Here is a 25,231-nt window from a genome sequence, read left to right on the forward strand (position 1 = left end):
AAGTCATAAGGAATAAAAGGCAGTTCTGTCAAATATTAAGGAACTTGATCCAAACTTTTTGTCATGTTGTGTGTGGACGTTGAAGTGGACCCACAGGCACAGATGTCAAATGGACGGTGAAGGTTTAATGAAAATAATTGTGAAAAAACAAACTTGCAAGGAGCTGGGAGATTACAAAAACACGTACAAAACTGGAACCAGAAACATGAGGCGCATAACGGCAGGTAAACAGGAATGGTTGGGATTTAAAAGGAAGAACCAGCAAAGAGTGCAAGCAGGAGAAGAGTTTAAATACTGAGATGATGAACACTGGGGGAAAAAATTGACCTGAGCTGATGAGCTAACAGGTTACAGGTGTGAGGGGAGCGAGAAAGACAAAGGAAGAGACAAATGGGAGCCAGGGAACGCACACTGGGGACCAGGAAATGAATCTAACGCTAAAGAATGACTAAACATGATAAAACTAGAGAATCTAAGAAATAAACACCACAAATTCACCTAATAAACTAAAATCACTAACAAAGGACTGAACCAAAGTAAAACAGAAACACAGGTGACCTAATGAACGAAAAGGAACCAAGGAATACAGAAATTAACAAAACCCAAAACTAATTCAAGCAACCCAAAATCATGACACCTTCAAAGTTTAAGAGGCAAAAATATACTTATTATTCTCATATTTTTCCAAAACAAAAATACAGTCACTTATGACATAATTTCCCCTACACAAGGAAAGTTTATCCTGATTTTATATGAGACAGTAAGAAACAATATTAGATCTCATGTTCTAATTTCTTGGATATAACTGCAGATCTCTGGTTTCAATTTATTGCAACAAGTTTTGAAGAATAGGTTCAGCAAATCAAGGAAAGAGCTTCCCATTTGTCTTTTACATTTATGAGCTTTTTACACTCGTCATAATTCAGCAATAATATTCATTAATTTAAATGTGACGTTGTGCTATTTTCAACGCAATGGTGCTACCTGCAGGTCAAATGGTATACAACACCAGCTGCTGACTTAAATACTAAACCTCTATAAACCTTTATAGGACGATAAAGTCTGTGTATCCCTCTATATCTGGCACTCTACACAACATAGCAGTGGCAGCATCATGCTGTACAAAGCTGGGAAGATGGATGCAGGTAATACAGGTCTTTCTTAAAGGATAATGTGTCAGATTTAGTAAAACGAAATGAATATGACTGAGGTTTACTTATGTTCATGTAGGACAAAATGCCAAAATATTAGTGACATTAGTGACTGGAGCACAGTATTAACTAAGTGGGACACATTACACAAGCATGCAACACTTTTTAGACCTTTGTCTTTGTAACAAAATTATCTTTTTCCTTTGATGAACAACTTATTGTTGGTCTATCAGACAAAATCTGTCTGTGGTTTCTGTTTGATTGGTAGATCCCCTTTTCTTATCTTTGCAAGTCAAACTTCAAACAAAAGCAGGTTAGCGATTGGACGTCGACTGACATGTGACACATATTGCTAACTCATTACCTGGAAGAGTCAACTACTCCACACCCAGGTGACACAGGAGTTCACCGTAAAGGTTAGGCAGGCTCCTGTTCCTCGTCCAAGAGCATCTGCTTCAAGTCTCTACAGTCTGTGAATGTTTTAGTCTTCAACTTTAAAAAAATGACAACGGGAAGGCATTTCGGATGGCAAAAATTAATTCTTCTACTGGCAGGTAGGTTTTATGTTTCTGTTCATTTCTGGGGGGTTTTGTTAAACAGCCCCTGCCACACCTTTACGGTAGTATCACTGTTGTTAATCAGTAACTCTTTCATTGCTGTGCTACTTAAAGCAGGATCATGTTTTACTACAAAGAGGTCAGTTGGTTAAAATAATATTTCAAATGAATATCAAGATTTCACTGCCCATAAATAGAATGAAATAAAAAGTTACTGACATCGAGAGATATTATTCGTGTGTTATCATGTTTATTCTTTTGTTTTGTAGTTTTCCCCTGCTGCTGGAGTGTGCAAGTGTCTATCAAAGAAAAGGAATACAGGGTGGCAAAAGGAGACGATGTTACACTGACCTGTACCTTCACCCCTGCTAACCCTATCAAAAAAAACTTTGTCCTGGCATGGGACGTTGTGGGTGCCCCATCGGTAAGATGTACAAAATCTAAAGCAGAGATGTTTTCTGGGTTGTTTCTAGTACGTTGGTGGTAAATCGCAGGTTTACGATACAGTAAAAGGGTCTAATCTAAACCAATTCACTTTGGAAACTATGGATCGGTCGATCACTCGGTTGATGTTATCAATTGAAAAACTTTGGAGAAGTTTTAAAGTCCTATATAAAACAAATAACTTCATTTTGGTCACATTTTATCATATTACAACCATCAAATTTTAATGTATTTTGTTGTGATTTTCTCTGACCAACACAAAGAAGTCCATACTTCTGAAGCTACAGGAAATTAACAGGTTTATGACATTTATTTGCCTTAAGAATTTCAGTGAATCGTAGTGTCTATGCAGTGACATAAATCTGATTCGTGCTTTTATTGGATGTGATGAGGTAGCGACCTTTGTCTGGTGGATGATGAATGGGTGAATGAGTCACAAAACTACAGTCCTGCTTATATGGGTCAGAAAAAGAAAATACCCCAGTAAGCTTTAATTCAACACATTTTGTTTTCTACTTCTTTGTAAATTTTCTTCGATAAGAGCACATAAAGTATTTTAAACTGAGGAAATGATAAAGGTTAGAATAAATATTAGAAATTATGTAACAGCTATCACTATGATGAATCTGTATTGTCATAAGGGCTTGTAGCAACTTATGGATTATCCTTTACTATCAAATCTGCATTTTTCCTCTTGCAGAAAGCAGTGGCCTCCTTCTTTCCGAACAGTCCTGTTGACATCGCTCCATCATATGAAGGAAGAGCCACCCTGGTGGTTGATGTGGACAATGGAGTAGCGACGCTCCTCTTGAAAAAGTTGACCATGGAAGACAGCCGCTATTATCAGTGCAGCGTCAGAATCCCCAACGATGACGAGGGAACACCGATCGCCTCTACTTCTGTTTTAGTTCTAGGTGAGATTTGACGCAAGGCTGAGCTTTAGGTTCTTGATTGTCTGTCTACAATTATAGATAAATGCACATTGAGTGTAAATATTCAGTTAAACTCCTAAACTCGAATGGAGAAGAAGGGATATTGACGTCATAGAGACACATTTAAAGAGGTTGCATTGACAATATTACCCCTTTTTTTTATTTAAATTGGTAAGACCTTTACTGGAAACAAATATTTCTATTTCAGTAAATGAAAGATTTGCTTATTTACAAGGGGATTATTATCTTCCATATTTTTCTTCACTGTATTCAGTGTTTGAGTTTGTGTTTCGTTTGTTCTGCTGTGATCAGTCATTTACTCTGGATGTCATCGGAGTAAACGACATCTACTCAAGATTTCCTTTTTTACCCTATTCAGTCTTCACCTGCCATACTCTTGCTATTTTGTGTAAAAGCATACTTTGCAAAAATAGTCATATTGCTTCATCTTTCTCAAAATATTTTTACATTACAACAATATAATGTACTCTAATAGGATTACATGTTGCAGTCTAACACAGATCAGCACGTAATTGTAAAGTGGAAGAAAGCGATTTATTGTTGTCAAAATCTGCAGTGTTACGCACTGGGGATGATTTTCTTCATCAGGAAAAGAAAATGGATGATAGTTGATGGTAAGTTGACTGGAGATGAATACCGTCCAGTACTGGAGAAAACCCTTTTATAAGCTGCAAAAGCCTTTTCAAAGCTCTAGTTGTAAACAAATGTTGGAAACCACCTATTTTGATTGTTGCACATCACAATTATGTAATACATTGTGTGATTTTTCCCTCAGTTAAACTGCAATGTGCTATATAAAATGTTGCAAAGAACATGTAAACTGAACTCTTACGTAAATTGTTCGTGTTTTTTTTATGTATTGTTGGAAGATAGAATAAAGGGTGTCCTTTACAGATTGACTGTATTTATATCAGTGATGGAAAACAGACTCTATATTGCAGTTTATGTTTAAATCCTGTACATTTTCCATTTCAGAGCCTCCCTCTAAACCAGTCTGCACACTTCAGGGACAAGCAGAGTATTTTGCTGACATCACACTCACCTGCAAGTCTGAGGAGGGTTCCCCAGCTCCCGTCTATTCCTGGACGAGCTACAGTATTGAAAACCTTCAAAGACCATTTCCCCCGAAGACAACACAGGGTATGCATTAAAAACCAAACATGTTTTAAAGAAACATGTTTATGATTCGGGCTGGTGTGAATGCTGCCCATATTCTGATTAACATGCATGATGTTGCAGAGGATGGAGTTCTGTCTCTCTTCAATATTACAAAGGAGACGTCTGGCTTTTTTATATGTCTTTCAAAGAACAACATTGGTTCTGCAAGCTGCAACTTTACACTAGCTGTAATGCCTCGTAAGTATTTTAAGACATTTCAATCCAACAACTTGTATGATTACCAGATCAGTTTCCATCATGTGCTAATGATAAGAGCAAACCAGTGAAGTGGAAGAAAAACAGTTTCAGGATATTTCACAGATAAAAGACAGAAAAGTCTAGTGTACATTTGATTTAGTTCCTTTTTACTCCGAGAACCCTGAATAAAATCTAGCATAACCAACACTTTGTACTTTTCTATAGCATAAAATCCCAATAAAATACATTGATATTTGTATCAATGTATTTGATGCCAATCAAATACATTGATTGTAGCTGTAATGTGAATTTTTTTTTTTATGTACTCTGCTTTTTCAAGTCATTGTATTCCTTCATTTTTTGTTTTGTGTAGGTAGAAAAGTACACAAAACAGTTATCTGGCATTAAAAAAGCATTTTGAATAATTCAATGAGGTTAAAAAGGAAGTTGTTGACAGCTAAATAAAATCTCATGTAATCTTTTTATGAGAACAAATCAAATTACTATGTTTATTCAGAAAGAATCTTAAAGAACAATTTTATTTAAAAAATCTCAGCCAGAATGTCTATTTTTTTCACAACAATAAAATTGTAGACCAACATAAATTGGTTAATATCCACACTTTATTACAATAGCATTTATATTACCACATTTAAGACTGTTATCACTCAAATTGCCTGATTCAGTTTCTCTTGTTGTATCCATCTGTCTTTTTTGTCAAAACAGGTCAAAGATGGAGTAATGTCTTTTCTGTTTTATTCTCTTAGAAAGTGTGAGCTTTGCATCCACTGGAATTATAATTGCAGCAGTTGCTGCTGGTCTTCTGGTTCTGGGGATTATCATTTTCTGTTGCTGCAGAAGAAAGAATAAAAACGAGGCTGATGAGGAGGGGTATGTAGTCATTTGCTAATCAAATTAGCAAATCAACAAATGTATAGCTTTTACAGTTTTCTGTGTGAAAGTCATGTAACCATTTAGAATGTCTTTGTTCCTTGTTTTAGTCCCAATGGAGATAAGGTGTATTATGACAAAGAAGGTCCTGAAGTGGGAGAGCCATACATGGATGACAAGTCAAACACTGAAAAGAAGAAGCCTGATCAGAATGAAGACAAAGATATTGCTCCTCAAAGCAATTACACCATAGGTGGAGCAGGAAAGACGTTTGATGATGACCAGCACAGTTATAGAAGTGGTTTAGAGAGGCACGACGGAAAGGGTAGTGATATAGATTCCCAGCGTTACCAAGGAGATCGGAAGGATTATTATCGTGGAAGCCGGGATCACCTGGACGATCAACGTGATCACTATGGAAGCCGAGATCGTGACGATCAACGCAATCGGTATGGAAGTCGGGATCGTCTCGACGACCAACGAGATCGCCATGGCAGTAGGGATCGTCTTGAAGACCAAAGAGATCGCTACGGAAGTCGGGATCGTCTTGACGACCAAAGAGATCGCTACGGAAGTCGGGATCGTCTTGACGACCAAAGAGAACGCTACGGAAGTCGGGATCGTCTAGATGATCAGCGAGATCGCCATGGCAGTAGAGATCGTCTTGATGATCAACGTATTCGCTCTGGAAGTCGAGATCGACTTGATGATTACCGTGACCAAGACTTGTACCGTGGTAACCGTGATCGCATTGATTACTGAGATAAGTAATGTAAAAATGTATATGTTTAATGTTGACTTACTGAATACTCTTCACTAAAGAGTACTCAGTAAGTCTCAGTCATTGTGTCCTTGGGCAAGACGCTTCACCTTCTTTGCCTGCTGCTGGTGGTCAGAAGGCCTGGTGACACTGAGTGTCAGTCTGCCCCAGGGCAGCTGTGGCTACAATGTAGCTCATCACAATCTCTGTGTGAATGACTGAATGTAGAGTAAAGCACTTTGGAGTCTTCTGACTTGATAAAGCGCTACACACGTACAGGCCATTACCCTTTGACCCTTTGAGCTTATGACATAAAGAAAGGTACTATTGTTCATGGTTATCTATGTCTTGAATGGGATTTTTTTTTATTTAAGACTCAGCAATAATTTAGTTTAAAATAGTTCATGTTTGTGATCCAGACTTACTGAACTCCCCTGCATGAAAATTACAACTTAAAGCTGGTTTTTCTTGGTAGCCCATCTTTCTATAATTAAATGCCAATTAGGGCAAAGTAAACATGAATTCACTGTTTAAAATAGCTTTGTATACTAAAATTGTGCACTAAATACAGATACAAGTGTACAATTAGTGTCATTATCCACCAGTCCATGGCATAAGATTACAGCCACTGAAAGGAAGAGTGAATCATTTGTTTCATCATAGCGCCTAATCCTCAGTAAGTTTCACAGTGGTTTGTAAAAATCTCCACATCCTGAGAAAATTATAACTTTTTGTGATGTGAAATTTGATTTTTTTTTTTTTTTTTTTTACTGAATTACACAGGATAAGACGCATTAGATGTGGAAAAGGTTTTGAAGTGATTTGCAATGCTGTCGGTCTTGTATTTCAACAAGGGTGTGGGTTCCTCTGCAAGATGTAGTAAGGAGAAATGCAATGCTCATAGCTGCTGTGTTGGAAGCTGAAAATATTGGCCAATTTAGGGACTCCAAAAACTGTGATCACTACAGGACTGGTTCAATGCATCTCTAAAACTTCAGTTCTTGCACGAGGTCTGCAGTGGTCAGTATCTATCAAAAGACAGAGGACTGGGAAGCTTCTGCAGCTCAAATTGTTAAAGACATTAATCATTGTTCTTATTAGAAAATGTCAGAATACATAGTGAATTTAAGTTTATTGCTTGCAAAGAAATAGATGAGGGATGATTATGGCATAATGTTATGTTTGCATGTTGTATAGCCTGTTTATGTTAGAAAAAGTTTTTATAATAAGATCTTTAATCATGTTAGTGCAAAGAGCCAAACTATATGACTATCAACCTACAATGTAAGATATACTGTATACTGAAATTTTAAATGATTAATTAAGGTTTTGCTTTGATAATTGTATTTGGACATTTGTATAATGTTTGTAATCTTAGTTTATTTTGTAAATACTATGTTTTCTTTTTTTCATATGTCTATCACACATATAAAAAATTGATTTAGGATGTTCTGTTTTGTTCCACAAAATCCATGCTAAGTGACTTAATCAATCATTTGTAGTGATTTTTGTGCATGTTCTGTGCAACCAAGGTGCATTTTTATATCGAGATTAATAAATTACTTTGGATGACACCATTAGTGTGCAGTAAAACCTTTTTTTTCTTTTTAATAAGTGTTAAAGTATTTTGTCAACCCGTTAGATTTGATAGAGTTTTGTATCAGAGCCCCCCTTTGTCAGTGAAGTGGTACAGTCCCGTTAGACGCAGCCTGCCTCGGGTCTGGAGCAGCCGCACTCAGAGCGGACAACGACATGATTAACATGCGGATAAAAGCCGTTTTACCATAAACACGGAATATATGATGAACTTTTACCGGTTGGCAGTTTTACTGGGAGCTTCGGGTGAGTTTATTTCCTTTTATTACAACATGTTTAACAACCTTTCTGCTCTCGACAACAGCGCAACAGGTTGCGCCCGTAAACTTCAGCTTATCCCAAACCCGCTGGCCTCAGCGAGGAACCTGCTGAAGGGTTTAGGTTATGTTTTATCTTCACCGAGCCAAACAAGACAGACCCCCTTTAGTTCCCCGTGGTTTGGACAAATATTTTAAACTGTCTTCACATATTTTTGGTTTCTGGGAAAGCCCTCCTTGTGCAATTGGCTGCTGGTTGTCATTAATCATTGTGAATATTCCTCAGGGTGTTCAGTCTTTGCTGCTGTAAGAAGTTGTGATACAGCAATACTATATCAACAAGACTATTTAAGCTTTTCAAATGTGGTAAAATTATATGTATTTGGAATAGTAAGGGGTTTTTTGTAGGCGTTAATGGTAGTTAATACAATTATTATAACTGCAGCATAACGGATAGTTTTTGTAATTTTAATGTATCTGCATTATACATTATACAACATACAAAGTATAACTGGTTAGGAAGAGTACAAAGCAAATAATAATAATCCAAATAATCCAAAAAGTTAGCAGAAGTATACACAATACTAAATAAGACAATTATAATCTGCACTATAGTGTCAGTAACAACAAAGATAGTAGGGGAAAAAACAAAGTACAGCAATGAAATGCAAAATTACCAACATGGAATCTAAAATAAACTTTTAAAAAATCAGTTTAGAAAATATCTTCTACAAGCATTAACAATAAGTACTTTGTAAAAACATCTCAAGAGGAAAGTTACAAAATGTTTTTCTATGAAGAAGTTTTTTTAAGTGTCACTATATTAAAAAGTTCAGCACCTTGTGGAGAATCTGCATCTACTTGTTAAAAATTTAGGAGGAGCTGCCACAGACTGGCAAGCTAAGTAGGAGTAAATGCACAAATTTATTGTGAAATAGACTTTGCAGTAGTCAGGATTATCCCCAGCAATCATTTTCATCAAAAAAAGAAGAAAAAAAAACAGCCAAAATGTTGGTTGGAGATAGGCACCAGCACCCCTCCCAACCCCACTAGCGACAAGAGTACAGAAAATGAAATGGAAATGAAAAAAAAATCATATGCAGACACATTATCAGGTATATTCCATTCTGTGTAGACATAAGCTTCAAAGAATCTTTGAAATTAAGCTTGGAAGCAACAACGCTTAATTTCTTGACTTCTGGGTGCTTTTTTAAATCTGCAGAGGAATCCACCATCAACCATTGAGTCTATTTTCAGTCTTATCAGTGGGATTTGTTGGAATAATGAGTCGATGTGAAGGAATGCACCGTAGGGAGAAAAAAGGCAGGAAATGTGACGGTTTTGGGAGGAAAAGCCTGACCGTGTTCAGGAAACGAGCCAGCGTCCAGCAGCAGAGCTGTGACCTGGAATACCTCTTACTGTTTTAACGGCTCCTCTAACGCTGAAATAACACCTTCAAGTCAGAGCACAGGTGGCGAGGAACCTGCCTATTAAACCACAGCCTTGATCACAGTAAACAATGGTTAACACACGTGCTTCATGATGCATACAGGCGTTTTCCTCTTTGCTTATTCAAAACTCCTCTCACAACAAAGTGAATGCATTCATGGAGCTGATGGAGGAACGGTTTGGTTTAAATCTTCAGTGGCTAATTGGTCTGTTCGGAGCCAGCTGTATGAGGCCGGACGCTCCTATTGGCTCAGAGTCTGTGACCTCCTTCCCCCCCTCTCAGCTCAACTGGGACAGCAGAGTGGGGAACAATGGTCAGCTCCATAAAGACAGAAACAAAGGGAAGACCGCAGGTCCTCCACTGGAGGAATTCAGGGTTTCAGTCCATGTTGTACACAATTCTGTTTGCAGAGCGTAAAATCGTGAGGTTAAAGTTTATGCTGGAGGATTTGGAATATGTGACACGTGAAAGAACTGGATTTCCATAAAACAAGTATTCATGAGGCAGAAAAATAATCAGGTCATGTTGGAGAATTTTTAATTTTTTAAAATAAGAACAATAAGACGCAAATATGTTAAAGAATAGTTGTTAAATTAATTTTTAAAGACTTAAGTTTACAATAGAAAATATTTCATTTTTAAAATATTTCAACAAAATCAAAATTAAAACATCCTAAAGTTTAGATTTTTATTGTTTTTAAATAAAATAAAAAGTCTAGCTTGCTTTTTTATCATTGTTTGAAAGACCAAAAGAAAAACATAAATGTATTATTTTCCTTAAAAGTATAAGAAATAATAGAACATAAACAAACCTGGCTGTGCATTTGTATGTAATTAATTCCTTAAGAATAAAAAAAGAAAAAGTTAAATCCCTTGACGTATATATTTTTTTAAATTTGTTTTTAAATGACATGAAAGTTCTGACTTTTGAAGTATAATTTTACTTATAAAACATCAATAAATATAATTACTTATGAAAAACATATTCAAGTCTCCCAGCAAAGGTTCACTAAGCCTAAAGGTCTTTCTCTTAGTGTTGTAAGCCCCCCCCAAAAAAAAAAAAAAATCAGCAAATAAGATTCCAGGCTCTGGTTTAAGTAATTTTTTAAAAAACAAGTTGATTCATTACTGTAAAATAAAAAATTAAAAATCAGTAGTTCACATCTTTCTGAACGCTTAGTGATTTAGAGCAGTGACTGATAAAAGCTATTGAAATAAAACTACTATATTGTTAATGAAACTGATTATTACAGAGAAGAAAAACAGAACTAATTGTCGTAATCAGGGAATTTTAATTAAAAGAGAGTAAATAAACACAGGGTGAGTGCTCCTCCTCCTGCTGCTGCTCTGAAGGAAAGGCAAACTGGTGGACTTGCTTTTGTTTTCATTTCCTGTCTTGAGGGAAATGTTTAAAAGCAGTTCCTGCCCCACCTAGAGCTAAAATGACTTTCAGGCATTACTCACGAGCATCTGACTGCTGCATCCCCTCCCTGTGTGATCACGGTCCCCCTGGCTCTCCTCAGTCCTCCCCAGACCCCCCCACGTTACACTGGAATTTAACCTCCTGACCCCAAAGCCTGAGCAGCAGAGGAGCCCCCCACACACCTAATCTCTGTTCCTGTCTTCTCCCGTTTTGATGCAATGCAAATTACAGTTTCTTATCCTGAATCCTCTGCACAGATAAAGAAGATCTACAGCTGTTTCTACAGAAATAAAACTGTAATTTACATGCATTTTCCAGCCTTAAAGAGGTTCCTTCAAACCTATACTCTTTTGAATGTCACTAAAGGAGCGTCAAAAAATAATTAATTAGCAGGAACAACAACAACAAAAATGCTATAAACCATTACCTGTTAAAAGCTACTGTGCAGTGCATTTTAATCCCAGAATTAAGGTCCGAATTATTTGGTCCAGGCTGTAGTAGGACTGGTTCAAGGAAAAGTGTTTGTATGTTTCTGAAATCTGGAAATTTTCCGACTTTCCAGATTTCAGAGTGAAAAACACACTCTGGAAAATGTTCAGGTGTGAAGCTTAAAGCAAGCTGGTTCAAGTCTGAAAGTTGGCTTGGTCAGATCAATTATTGCAGAGGAAAGAGAGCACAGTAAGTTGTTAATATTCAGCCCTTAATAATAATAATTAATAATGCTTTATGTGGTTGCAAAGTGACAACATGTGAAACAGATAATGGTTGTTTAACTTATTTAATGTTTTTGCAGAGAACTGTAAACAAATGTCAATATGTCACATCAGCATTAATAAGCCAATATAAACTAGAACTCATTTATGAAGTGAAAACAAAATAAATGCTTTTCAAATTTTGGAAGAAAACCTACGAGAAACTACAAAATACCATGGGGAAGAGGTTTTAGATAGAATATGTTTAGAGAGGTTTGTATTTTTTTATCTCAAATGCAAAATGTAAATAATAATTTTTGCACAATTTTGGGTTAATTAATTATCTGACTGTTGTTCTTTCAGCACATGGACTTTTAAAATCGATTGCTGAATTAGTTGACGGTTACATCACGATTAGTCTAATTAATCACTTCAGGCCTAGTTAATATACCAAATATCCAGGAATGAGAGTTCAGTTTGTACAATTGTTCTCTCGACGTCATTAAAAAATGTTAATCAGAGTCCGTCTCTGTCTGTGCTTGTGCCAGTCTGCGTGTGTAATGGCATGCACGTCACAGTGCGGGAGAAGAAGCGGTACGCCATGCTCTTCCAGTCCGTGGTCCTCCCGTGCCAGTATCAGACGTCCTCCAGCAAACCCCCGGTGGTGCAGTGGTGGTACAAGTCCTACTGCCGAGACTCCACCCGAGCCTCCTTCTCCCTGCCCGACACTCTGGGCTACAAGGCCTCGGAGCTGGGAGCCACGGCCCAGGTGGAGTGCTCTGACAGCAGCCGGACGGTGCGGATCGTGGCCTCTAAGCAGGAGTCGTCCGTGACGCTGACCGAGCACTACAAAGACAGAGACGTCACCATCATAAACAGTAATGTTGTCAGCTTTTCCCTCCACAATGCAAAAACACAAATTCTCATTAAATATTTGGTCTAGTTTCTACTGCAAATGTCTTTGTGCACTTGAAATAAGACAAAACTAATTCACAAGTAACTTTTCAGCAAGATATAGGAGCTTATTTTAAGTCAATAATTCCTTAATATTGATGATGCTCTTATGAAAAAGTACTGGCTATAAGTGCAATAATCTGTCAGTGGAAAAATACATTTTTCCCCATGTTATAAGCGAAATAATTTATCAGGTTAACTCATTCTTTTTAATCAACATTGAGGAATTGTTCACTTAAAACAAGCTTCTATTTCCTGCTGAAAAGTCACAGTTTTGTCTTATTTCAAGTGAACTAAGATATTTGCACTAGAAACTAGACCAAAATTACGTGGTAGGATTTTGTCTTTTTGCAATTCATGACAAACGTTTGAATGGGGCGGCTGCTGAGTCTGTTTGAATCATAGCCGTTCTCTCCATATAATAAGAATTTGTGTCATAGTTTCGTAATACAAGAGGAGGATCAGTCTCATGATCTCAACCTTCTTGTGTAAAGTTTTACATAACTCACCTCTCATCATCTCCTCTTTTGTTCAGAATGGATTCAACCACTCATCTTCACAGAAATCCTCTAAATATGAGCTTTGTGTCTCCACGCAGAGGCCGACCTTCGCATCGGGGAGCTGCAGTGGGGCGACAGCGGCGTGTATTTCTGTAAAGTCATCGTTGCCGACGATCTGGTGGGAAACGATGAGGACCACATGGAGTTACTGGTTCTCGGTATGGCTGCAGAAGAAGCAACATAAAGTTTATAGCCGTAAAGGTTTTTGGAAAAAGGTGCCTTCTTTGGGCTGCATTCCCAAGGGCCTTTATGGCAGCTGCCATGGAAACAGCCTTTAGATGGTCCTGATCCGTCATGACACACTCTATTGTTCAGCCAGTCGTGCATTTCAGAGGATCTGTGTGCACTTGACTGGACTGGGAAAAACTTAAAGTCAGTGAGGCTGTGCAGCAGAGTGCCGAAGGATTGTCTGTGCTTTGTTGGTTCACTGGGAGTACTGGTTCCTGGTTAATGATTGTACAGGGCTTGCAAATCTCCATCAAACAGCCTGTACTTCATTGATAAAGGTCAGACAATGAGCATTTACTGTAAACTGGAGCTCTTTCCAGATATGGAAAAGAGCTCCAGTTGGTTTTGTCCTCCCAAAACCAACTTTGACCTGAGGCCTATTCATTCATAACCTCTTGACTGTGCTAATCTGATTAGAACAATCTCACAAAGCATGGAGGGTTAGCAAACTGGTTTGGCTTAACCAGTTTGTTAACCAGTATTTTAGTAATACTTAAAACCTTTCAGAGAGTTGTAAGCATTCTAGGCAACTTTTTTGGCGTATTCTTGTTATAAAAAAAAGTTAAGCCAAGCTATTCCACGAAGAACAAACATCTAAAACACCTTTAATCGCTAAAACGGCAATGAAAAAGCAATGAAAGACATGAGGAAAACACAGAGTCAAATTGGAAGTACCAGAAGGAGCCAGCAAGGAGTGACCGAGAATGAAGCGGTTAAGTACTGGGAGGTTGAATGCTAAAACAATGGACCTGGACTGATGAGCTAATGGGATGCAGGTGTGAGGGGAGACAGCAGAAAGAGGGAGAGACACACTGGAGACTAGAGAAGGAATCTAACAAAATAACTAGATATAAGAGACATAATTAAACTATAGTAACAAGGAAAAACATAACTAGAAACAGTAGTGAGGACTGAACTAAAATAAAGCTGAAAAAATACTGATTTGATCAAAGAAATAGACTAAGGAACAGAATAATCAAACCTCAAAAACCACTCAAAACAACCCTGGAAATAACAATTTAATTTATTACAGTTTTAGGAACAATGAGATGACCTTGTTTTACAACAAAAGTGGTTCAGATGCTGCCATTCCTCGCCTCTCTAAACAGAAAAATGTTATATCTCAAAAATTCACTCTTATTCAAAACAATTTTCTTCTAAACTAACTGATCATTGGATATGTTTTTCTTTTTTTTCTGTATTTCTACTTTTCACACTTTGTTGTTTGCCCCCTGTTGTCTTCCAAAAGCCCCTTATAAATTACCCCATGACTCACTCCATAGCCCTCCAATCACTCCCTGCTCCTCACAACCACAACGCTCCTTGTCTTTCTCCAGTTCCTCCGTGTTTCAGATGGTATGTGAGCACAGTTGCAAGGCCAAGGTAGCAAGATTCCTTTTTTTTTTTTTGCCTCGACACTCCCTACCAACAGCTGACTCAGCACATTTGGAATAAGCTCTCCGCAGTTCCAAGAGAGTTTGGTTTCTGCTTGCAGACAGACAGATCATTTGCTGGTCTTTACTCTAATCACAGTTGTTTAAAATGTTATAATAAGCACATGGGGCAAAAACAAGTGGCTCAACTTCAGGATGTAGCAGTTTTCTACCTGATGAAATGATTCCTGACATTTTTATCGTTAATAAAAAGCGCAAAAGAGCATTGTTTTTTTTAATACAACACAACTCTTTAAACCATTTCTAATGATCTGCTGTGGAAAAGTGTTGACCTCCGATTTGACATCTCACCTGTTTTGGTAATTGTTGCTAAAAGTTGCTAGAATTAACTAAAATATGTTTGGATTACAAACAGAAAATACATAATGTTATATTGCTGATGCTGGTGCCTTTAAACAGCAGTGTAAAACAAAATTTAGAAGCTAAAACTATGTTTTATTTGTATCATTGTGCCTCTATTTAACCAGGAAGTCCCACTGAGATCAGAAATCTCTTTAAGAAGCGAGACAACATCAAAATTAGAACCATGTAGATCAAATATTGAACAATAAATACGACAAGTTACGCAGCAATTTAAACACGGTGATCTCAGAGGAAAAACAATGACGTTCCTTCTTCACTGCATTTTTTTATAAACCTTAAAATGCTTAATGGATGTAAGTGTTTTGAGTTTAATCCAACTCAATAACGCATGGTAGGAAAATGCTGTTTTGCCCATAATCTGTCAAAGTCAGACATTCGAAAGCAGCCATTTGGAGGGACTAAGTGGTGTTTATGGAACTGACAGAAAATGGGTTACTGAGGCATGCTGGGAGTTCACCGCGCAGGGCTTTATACATAAAAACATATGCATGAAAGATTTTGCATTTGAGATGGAGTTTGAAGACGGCTCTTTAGAGAGGAGGAGGCTGCATGCATGAACAGTATGTCACAGTAATCAGTTACAGACAGATACATGGATTTAGTTTTCTGAAATATAAAACAGTTTTCATTTTGAAATTCTTACCCAAGTTAAAGAGCTGCACATTTAAGCCTTTCATCAGCTCACATTCCCAGTTACGTAGAGGAGGACACTCTTCCAGTCATTATATCATCAGACGTAAACAGACCTTGATTGTTAAAGTGTTGCTTTTGACAAAACCATAAACTTTGTTTTTTTGGGGTATTTAAAACCAATTTCAGACCTTTCAAAAGTTGTAATGCCAGTGGTAGCAGATCTATAGATCATCTGGAAAAAAGGCAGTTTAGTTTGAATGTTTTTATTTACTGGTCAGTTCCACTGGTTAAGGTGCTTGGGTTCATTGCTGGTCTTCCTGTCTGTTTCTTACTGATAGTAATGACTTTACTATGAATAAGTACCCCACACGACCCCATTTCAAGGAAACACACCTACTCTTTTAATGCTTTTCCTGTGTGTTCGCTAAGCCTGATTTTGTACAATCTTAGTTTCTTTGATTAATTGATTATTGCATGAACATCAATCATCATCTTCTGCCAGATTTGCTAATTTGCCTGGCCTTTGTTGGCGCTGCTTCCTGCTGCTTCTGTCTGGCCTTCACCTGTGCTCTCCCTCTCTCTGCAGGCAGGACAGGTGAGCAGGACGATCTTCTGCCTGAGTTTGATATGGAGATCATGCCAGGTACGGCCAATCAGCTGCCGCTTCTCTGCATTTTCGAGCTTTTCTGTCGCCTCCTAACTGATTTAACTCACGCTGACCTTAACCGACGCTTTCCTTGACTCTGAAATAAATTATGGGTTTCCATCTAACAACTTCTTTCTGTCTAAATGGCAGATCTGGTGCTTTATCTTTAGTCATAGTTTAAATTCTTCAGAGAGCTCTGGTGGGCTGTGCAGATTTTGCTTAATGCCTCCCCTGGGGAGGTGTGTTGTTAGCGTCTGTAATTTGGAGATGTGATCAAGGATTAATGTTACTGTAAGTTCCCTCAAAATCCCGTGAAAACACGGGATTTTGAAAAATCCTTGTTTCCCTGTTTCTCGTCACTCAGTTACTATAAAAGCTACAATTGGAAGAAAAACTGGTTTATTAGGGGTAAGAAGTTAGCTCGTTAGGATAAAAGATAATACAGGACCTCTGAATTTACACTCAGAATAATTACAAGCTAACATTTGTCTACAGATAAAAGATAAAAAATGTTTACATTTGGTAAATCTTCATGGATGTCAGTTTGTTTCCAAACCGTTTAGCTTCATGCTTGTTAATGTCTACAAACATCATTTTATTGGGATTTTAAGTACTAGAGCGACACAAAATAGGGCATAGTTGTAAAAACCCATAGTTTTTAACATCTTACAAATAAAAATCTGAAAACTGTGACATGCATTTGTATTCAGCTCTCCTAAACCAATACTTTATAGAACCACCACACATTTAAAGATTCAGATTTTGCCCTTTCAGCTTTGTAAAATAGTTCAAACTCAGTCAGTTTGGATGGAGAACAGCTATGAACATAAATCTTCAAGTCTTGCTACAGATCCTCAGTAGGATTTTAGGACTGAACTTTGACTGGACCATTCTATCACATGGATTTGTGTCAATCTTAACAACTTTGTTGTAGCTCTGGCTTTTGTGATTAGAGTTATAACATAAAACATCTTCTCCTCAACTCTGACCAGTTACCTGATCATAAGAAGAAAACTATGCATTATGCTGCCAGTGTCATGTTTCAGACTGGTGACACTTTTTATCTGACCAGAGCATCTCAGATTAAAAGTATCTTTTGAAAATATTGACCTATAAGCAGATATTGAGCATATTTTTCAATTAAGTTCACGTTTCTGTAATGACAATGTATTTTTTCACTGGTCCGAGGTAATATTTTAATCCCAAAATGTTATTTTTTTATTAGCTGTAAGCAGAAAATCATCACGATTAACACAAAGTGTTTGAGGTACTGAAATAAATGAACTTTTCAGTAATATTCTAATTTTTTAAACGGGTCTTTAAGCACCTTTGTTTTGGGTCCGCCTTGTATTTACTGATGTGTTGTTCTGATTACAGTGCAATCTGAGCAAGTTATAAAATAATTGTTTTTGGCTGCTTGTTAATAAATCAGATGAGTATTGAATATGTATTTATTGTTTGCTGTATCTTCTTCCTGTGTGTGTGTTTGTGTAAAACAGAGTGGGCGTTTGTGGGCTCCGTGGCCCTGGGCAGCGTCCTGTTCCTCCTGCTGTTGGGGATCTGCTGGTGCCAGTGCTGCCCTCACTCCTGCTGCTGCTACGTCAGCTGCTGCTGCTGCCCTGATACCTGTTGCTGCCCACGACACCGTCAGTAACACGGACAGTCATCCGCTGCATTTACACTTTTTCTTGCCATCTGCCTGGGTGGTGTTGACGTGTCGTTGATTTGTTCAGTGTACGAGGCGGGGAAGATGGCAAAGTCCCGACAGGCGGCTCCGGTTCCCGCCCAGGTCCCCGTGTATCCGTACTACATCTCCAGTGTGCCGACTGTGGTCCCTCTTGCTCCTTCATCCCAACTGGACCCAAAGATCTCATCGATCGCCTCGACTGAAAATAACCTGGCTGGATGTGAGTCATCACTCCTTAAATGGTTAACTTCCTCCCGCCCGAGAAGGAAGCGAAAACAACCCGTTTATCACTTTATGAACTCATAAATGTAATACTCCCTCCTTTGATTTCTCAGAGCTTCTAAGGAAACATGATTCATGGAAACCCATTAATCACCGACCGTCTAACTCTGACTTTATCCGTCACCTTTGAGTTCGTTTCAAAACAGAAACGTCTCTTTGTGTCTTGCATGCTTGTGAATTAACACGTCATGAATCATGTGTGTGTGTTTGTGTGTCTTTGCCTGTAAACATCCTCCTTGTGTGTGTGTGTATGGGTGCTTGTGTGTCTGCATCTACAGTGCGCAGTGGTTACCGTCTGACCAGCAGCCAAGACCAGGACTCAATGAAAGTTTTGTACTACATAGAGAAGGAGCTGGCTCAGTTTCCAACCAGCAGGTTGGCTTCACTCAAATGTAAGCCGCCACTAAGCAGGCCTTTTTCTCAGTGTCTCTACGGCAGTGTGAGTGAGTGTGTGTCATTCTGTCTTTCTTGTGTGTGCGATTTGTGTGAGTTAGATAGTGCTAGAATCCATTTAATCCTCTTAACCGTCTGAAAACATTTGACTAATTCAGATTGCTTTGGGTATGTATTTTAATGTCTTTTTCTCCTCACCAGAATCTTATGAAATGTCCAAAATAAAAAAAAGGCTGCAAATATTCAGACTTATTACTCTTTTTTCAAATTAAATCTAGTTTAATTGAAAGGGATTATTTTTTTAATTGAGATTTTAAGAAAAATAAAATATCTGAAAAATATCTAAAGACATGAACAGCCTAAACACAAATGAGAAACATGTACAATTGTTAAAATTGTTGATTTTTCTAACATCAGACAGGTATAAAACAGGTATGTTTAGTCTGATTTAATTGCTATTATGTGAAACAAAATCAACCATTATTCTGCCTTCTGTTAAAACATATTTATTTTTACACTTATTATATTATTTATACCTTTTTTAAAGTAACACAGTCAGTACACTCAGTTGGTATCAGCTGGTTAATTTGTCAGGCTATCTGCTGAGGTAGTCAGTCTGCAGTAAGGATAGACTTCCTTGTACTTCGTGCAATTTGCATTGCAAATCAGGTGCATAACGAAAACAAAGAGCACAAAACATCTCCTCTGTTTTCATTTATTATGGAACTTAAATTGTGTTAAATCACCTTTTTTTCCTTTAGCTTTCAATGTTTTCCTCCTGTGCGGATCAACTTTTCAGTCAGCTGTGGTTTCCAGAATCTTACTGTATAAATACGGTAACATTTTGTCAACCACAGCTGCTGGTATATATATCATAAATTAGTGACGGTTTTTAATGGCGTACCTCACCTCTAAACAATGTGCTTAGATTTTAAGGTTCTTTACAATTCTTTGCTTCTGACGTTTTTGACATTCAAGAAAAACAGCTATGAACAAAGTAGCAGAAGTAGGCGATTATTGTCAAAAAATAAAAAATACACTTTAAAAGCAGCTTTTAATTAAGTAACAACCAAAAACCTATGACACTAAGTGTAATAACTAATGACCTACTGACTACTTTGTTGATTAAAAACCACAATGAGTTACTCATGTTTATCACAAGATTAGCGTGAAGAAACTCAGACATGCTCAGAAACCCTCAAAAAGGGAGGATTTCAATGGTGTTGTTTTAAACAATTACAGTGAAGGAGGAAGACAGTAAGTAATGACTCATTTTTGACAAGTTTGGAGGCTAAATTTGGACTCAATGAGGAAGATTTTCTGGATGTAAACATCCAAAAATTAGTCACACCACTAATAAAATGTAGATATTGTGATAAAGTTCAAGAGGATCTATGGAGTATTGCTGAGAGGAAGGTCTGAGCGCCACTATCAAAGTAAGCAGGAGCTAAGAGGAAAAGGCTGATCACCGCCACTCACTGATGCAGTAATTTATACAAGCAGAGTCCCAACCAGGTATTAAGTGCATGGAAATAAACATATTTTTCCTAAGACTGGCATTTCTGTTTAAAATATATTATTTGATCAATCTCATCTCTTTTTCTGAGCACTGAATTGATCAGTTTCGGTTTCTGAAATGAGTAACAAAAAATGTTGTACTGTACAATATATTTTTTAATGTACGTTTAATGTTACACATCATTTATTAAAAACGGTTCAGAAATGTTGCATAAAGAAGAACCAAACATGAAGCACTTTGCAAATTGCAGGGGAGTTTTCTAAATTAAATTTACAGCCACAAAGTGGGTGTAAATAGTCTTGACTCTAATTGCCCCGAGTTTATAAACAGTTAGTTTTCTGTTGCAATAATAAAAAAGAACGCACATCAGGCCTCATCCCTAATGTGGGTCAGATGGAAGTTTGCTACAACCACAGACATTTGTTTTCGAGTGCTGCCAAATGTTTTCACATTTCATCCGAGCAGAACTCATTCCGTTCATTCCTGCTCTGTGAAATGTTGCAACACATGCTGAAGATTCCCGTAAATCTCTCCGTTTTGAACGTCGCCACAATCATTTCTCTCCGCTCCGACAGCCAGCAGCATGTCGGAGCTGAGCTCCCTTCACGATGGAGGGAACGCGGATTTCAGACGCAACTATCAGACGGTCCAGATGAAGGCGCTGCCGCCCATCCCGGACCGCGAGGAGCAGGTGAGAGCGGCTCCACCCGCGCAGAGTCGGCGGCCCAGACGAAATGACGGCAGTCTCTCAGACGATGAATTGGATCGAAGGTAACGGTGTCTAGAATAGGCTGCATTCACACGTCACGTCTTGTTGTAAACTATTTTCTTTTTGCACGGTCGATGTTTTTTTGTGGAGCATTGACCGCAACTTCTGTAGGGAAGTCTGGATGTGTAGTCAGGGCCAGGAGAGGACTGATGTGCTTTAGTGACGCAGGTTAAGTTCATGTAATCATAATTTCTAGCCGTTATTGACTTCCTGATTCACCGTCTCTGGCTTTTTTCTGGTTCAGAGTTACGATGCACGTCTCATGTCAGTGACATAAAAGCTAGAAAGATGCAACATGTCCATTCAGACTGCAAATGGTTCAAAAACAATCTGACACGTATCCAAACTCGTACCACAAATGGTAATGGCACAGATTGGATTTTTGGAGTAGTGGAAATATTGGAATTGGGCTCTTTCAGACTGCGGTGAGAAAGCTGGGTATAGGTCGCATTTGTTCAAGAAACAAAAAGCAGATTTGGGTCACTTTTATCTGCTGTGTGAATGTAGTTGTTGCTCTTTTATAACATCCTTAAAAAATACTAATTAGTCTTGAAACTTAACCACATTTTGCTGCAACAAACTTCAACCTATGGGACTTTTTCGAAATAGGTAACAGAGTAACAAATGTCAAGCAAAATAAGCTGTAATGAATGTTGCTGCAGGTGGAACCCCCGCTCCGAGCACCTGCAGAGGAAGACGTTGAGCAGGCGAGGCCGCACCGGCTCCCTGGATGAGCTGGAGGAGTTTGCACGATGCTACGGCTCCCGCGCTCGTCGTCCTGAGCCTCCAGACCGGCTCCATGGGCGGGACTACAGCCCGCCGAGGCGTTCCTACCGAGAGGAGGACGACACCTGGGGCCGCCGGAGCCGGAGCCCCTCGCCTTTAATGCACAAGAGAAGGGACACATGGGACAGCGACCGTCCTTGTCGGCCGCCCCTGAGCAAAAGCTATGACGACGGCTTCCTCACCAGCGTGCTGGAGAGGAAGGCGAGAGGCAGGGGAGGGGACAGGAGCGCTGGGAGAGTGGATGAGGACAGCGACACTCCGTCTAAAGGCAGCTCCAGGGGAAAAGGCAGCGACAGCTTCTACAGCCGGTCGCCCAGCCACCGTCCAGATGAGGACGACCCTTTGCCTCCGTACTCTGAGCTGGAGGCCGAGCGATACCGCAGGGCTGACCTGACCACGGACAGGTACCGCACAGCAGACCCGCCCCGATCAGACAGATACAGGACCGCTGAGCCAGGCTCGAGGCCTTTCTCCTACACCCGACCCCACCAGGGAATGTCCCAGACGATACAGGGGGGCAGAGAGGAGCGGGACAGGAGCCGAAACCTGGTGAGTTACTTGTAGCAGGAATGAGAACTTCCTTCCTCCACCGCTCTGCAGGAAAAGTCCTGTAAATTGCTACAAGTCAAGCCCAACGGCATCCGATGGTTTTCTTGTTGTCAACGTTATCGCAAGTTGACTCCACTGCTGAAATCTGAAACAACTTTGGTAAAGAAAAGAAGGGTAAAATAAACAAAATTAAACAAACTCGGCACAAAGAATAAATGCAAGCCAATAAAAAGAGATAAAAATCAACAAAAAATAGACCAAATGTCCTACATGTAACAAACTGAGAGAAATAATATTAAAATCAATAAAAAATTATAATAAACTAGTAATAATACATCTATATTCTATGTAAATTGGACACCAAAGTGTCCAGTTTATGACACAAAACCATCTAAATGAAATTCAAATATGAGGAACCACAAAAGATTCAAATGTACTCATCTTTGGGCACAGAATGACTCAGAAAATAGTTGCAGATGATATGATGTGCATCTCTTATCAAGTGATGCACATTGATAAGAGATGCCTTAAATATTGTCTAATGACTGGAAGTAGACAATCCCATATCAAAATCTGCCAAAGGCCTGAAGATACTACATCCATATTTTTTCTTTTTTATTCTTTAGAGTTCTAACCTCTGTCTGCTTGCCATGAAACATGCTGAACTTTTGCAACCTTTAGAGAATTTAAGGGTCAAAGTCACTGAAGTTCACAGTTACTAATGCTAACGGCACTAAGCTAGCTAGATCACGAATAAGCATTTTAACGTTGAAAACTGAAAAGTCTGTGTTGCCATTTTAAAGTTTAAAGTAAGACAGATCTGAAATATGCTTCCGATCTGTATCTCTTCAAACTATGAAAAGATGCAAAATAACCTCAAAACGATATAAAATGAGCAAATGAAGTAAAGAGACGAGCTTGAGGGCAGAAAGTCCAGAAAAATGATCAGTCCTTGTCGTAAAACAAATATTGAATGATGCATAATTGCACAGTAACTTCAGTGGGGGGATTGCTACATTTTTGTTCCCAGGAGTTTGTTTTATTATTCATAATGTGTCCTGGTGACCTCGGGTTTCAATCCAATTAGGACCTTTGTTTCCAGCCCTCCCTGAAATTCCCTTCTGGTTCTTTTTTTTTTTTTTAATGTTTTTTTGTGCAATTTCAGCCCCATTGTTTTACATCTTCAGTCCACAGCTTTAGTTATCTGCTTCAGCAGCAATTGGAAGAGAGTGCACAAAATTACTGATTAAGACCCACAGTTTTCATTTCGTAAAATATAAGCATCCCTAAAGAAAGTATGTAAATTTGATATACACAATTAAATTATTGAGGTGCTTACAAACACACCTAAATAATTTCTACAGGTCTGCTAGAGGTGTAAAATATGCATTATTCTTTATATGTGTGGAGAATATCAAGTGTTTACAGATTGCTTGCTCTGCGCCCTCCAGTGGAAGCAAAATGAACTGCAGCACAAAAAGTCAGCAGTTCTCCACTGAAGATTTTTTTTTTTTGTCTGTTTTTGTCGTATTTGTTGTCAATAAGAAACATTCATCGTTACTGTTTCTATATATATTTTTGTCTCTTGTGACTTTTAAATATACGGCATAGTGGAACACTGAGTTATTAGTTTTTGACATATTGTCCTTTTGAGGTATTATTATTTTTCTTTTTACAGGAATGTCCTTTAAATCGCAACTAATTCTTGATATATTCTCTCCATGTAAAATGTGTCTTTCCTTCCTTTCCAATGTTCCAAATCTAAAACACATCTTACTAAAACCTTTCCTCTGCATGGTTTCCAGCTGTCACGCTGGTTGAGCACCGTCACTCGGCATGAGCGTCTCTAACCTGCAGCCTCTCGGTGTATCTCCCTAACAGAGCGCTGCACTGAGCAGGGATTCTCTGGTAGTGTGACGAGGCACTCGAACCTCCACCTGCACAGAGCTGCCGGTCCGTTCGTTTTATCCGTCCTGCATGCAGCTACGCGGGCAGAAGCTAAAACCGCCTCCACCAAGCAGGTGCATGAAGTCTGGCTCATCTTGACATAACCTCAGTGGGAAAACAACATTAGAGGAAGGAAAACCTGAGACAGACTGAGGCAGCCAGCCTCCGCCTGTTAGAGCTTGAAGGTTTCTGGATTATACTTGTGCATAAATGATACTGTATCATGCATATTTTATGTAAGGTATGACCTTTTCTTTGTGTGTGTCCATTTTGTCTGGTGGCTAAATTTACACAAGTGCCAAGATGTTTTATTTTATCTGTCCAATTTTTGCAGGTAAAAACCTCTGCAGCCTCCACTCCTCCTATTTATGTGTCAGTACTCTGTAACTCAGGTTAACTCTGCATTTTATCCTTGTATCTTTCCTTTTTGTGACAGTTTTGGAAGTACTGCACCTTGAATTTGTTTTGCAGATGATCATTGCACTGCCTGAATGCTTTGTAATAAAAAAAATATCTTCTGAAATCTTGTCACTTTATCATAAGTACAGAACATAGCTGACTCGTTTTTTTGTTTGTTTGACTTTTCAGATGCAAAAGTTTTGCATTTGCGATTAACCATTCTGTAGCCAAATTCTTAGATTCTTTTTAAATGGTTCGAATTGCTCAAATAGAAATATAATGTTCATAAAATTAATTCACTGGATTGCCAGACAGATGACGTCCAGTGATTGTTTAGTTCTCCCGCCTTACTTGTAATTTCTCCAATTATTTTAGGCACATTATTTATTCCTTTGTCTGTCTGGGAGAGTTTAGACAAGAAGTTGATGCCATTTGATCTAGACTTAGTATATCAACATGCATCAGATGAAGATTACTCTACTATTTCATCTATATCGTGTATCTTGTTCTCCAATTTTAGGACTTGCTCCATT

The 25,231-nt window shown here is 38.4% G+C and overlaps 2 protein-coding genes across 4 annotated transcripts; both read left to right on the top strand.

Annotated features, from left to right (window-relative positions):
- Nucleotides 1–855: 855 nt before the first annotated feature.
- On the top strand, nucleotides 856–7,689 carry LOC103480154 (V-set and immunoglobulin domain-containing protein 1). The gene is made up of 7 exons (XM_008435011.3): nucleotides 856–1,705; nucleotides 1,978–2,132; nucleotides 2,853–3,066; nucleotides 4,081–4,245; nucleotides 4,345–4,461; nucleotides 5,229–5,352; nucleotides 5,463–7,689. The coding sequence occupies exons 1-7, from the start codon at nucleotides 1,654–1,656 to the stop codon at nucleotides 6,112–6,114; spliced, it is 1,479 nt and encodes a 492-aa protein (XP_008433233.2). The 5' UTR covers nucleotides 856–1,653; the 3' UTR covers nucleotides 6,115–7,689.
- Nucleotides 7,690–7,790: 101 nt separating this feature from the next.
- Nucleotides 7,791–24,822, top strand: LOC103480161 (immunoglobulin-like domain containing receptor 2). 3 transcript variants are annotated; one of them, XM_008435022.3, is made up of 10 exons: nucleotides 7,792–7,954; nucleotides 12,078–12,407; nucleotides 13,082–13,201; nucleotides 16,308–16,364; nucleotides 17,867–18,013; nucleotides 18,101–18,274; nucleotides 18,615–18,728; nucleotides 20,824–21,019; nucleotides 21,680–22,352; nucleotides 24,234–24,822. In XM_008435022.3, the coding sequence occupies exons 1-10, from the start codon at nucleotides 7,912–7,914 to the stop codon at nucleotides 24,267–24,269; spliced, it is 1,890 nt and encodes a 629-aa protein (XP_008433244.2). In that variant the 5' UTR covers nucleotides 7,792–7,911; the 3' UTR covers nucleotides 24,270–24,822. The 3 variants fall into 3 exon arrangements, with proteins under 3 accessions (XP_008433253.2, XP_008433244.2, XP_008433262.2); XM_008435031.3 differs by lacking the exon at nucleotides 16,308–16,364 and having other exon boundaries at nucleotides 7,791–7,954; XM_008435040.3 differs by lacking the exon at nucleotides 18,615–18,728 and having other exon boundaries at nucleotides 7,794–7,954.
- The last annotated feature ends 409 nt before the right edge of the window (nucleotides 24,823–25,231 follow it).

Source organism: Poecilia reticulata, chromosome 2 (genome assembly GCF_904066995.2).
Source record: "Poecilia reticulata chromosome 2, P_reticulata-male-v2, whole genome shotgun sequence".
Classification (NCBI taxonomy): domain Eukaryota; kingdom Metazoa; phylum Chordata; class Actinopteri; order Cyprinodontiformes; family Poeciliidae; genus Poecilia; species Poecilia reticulata.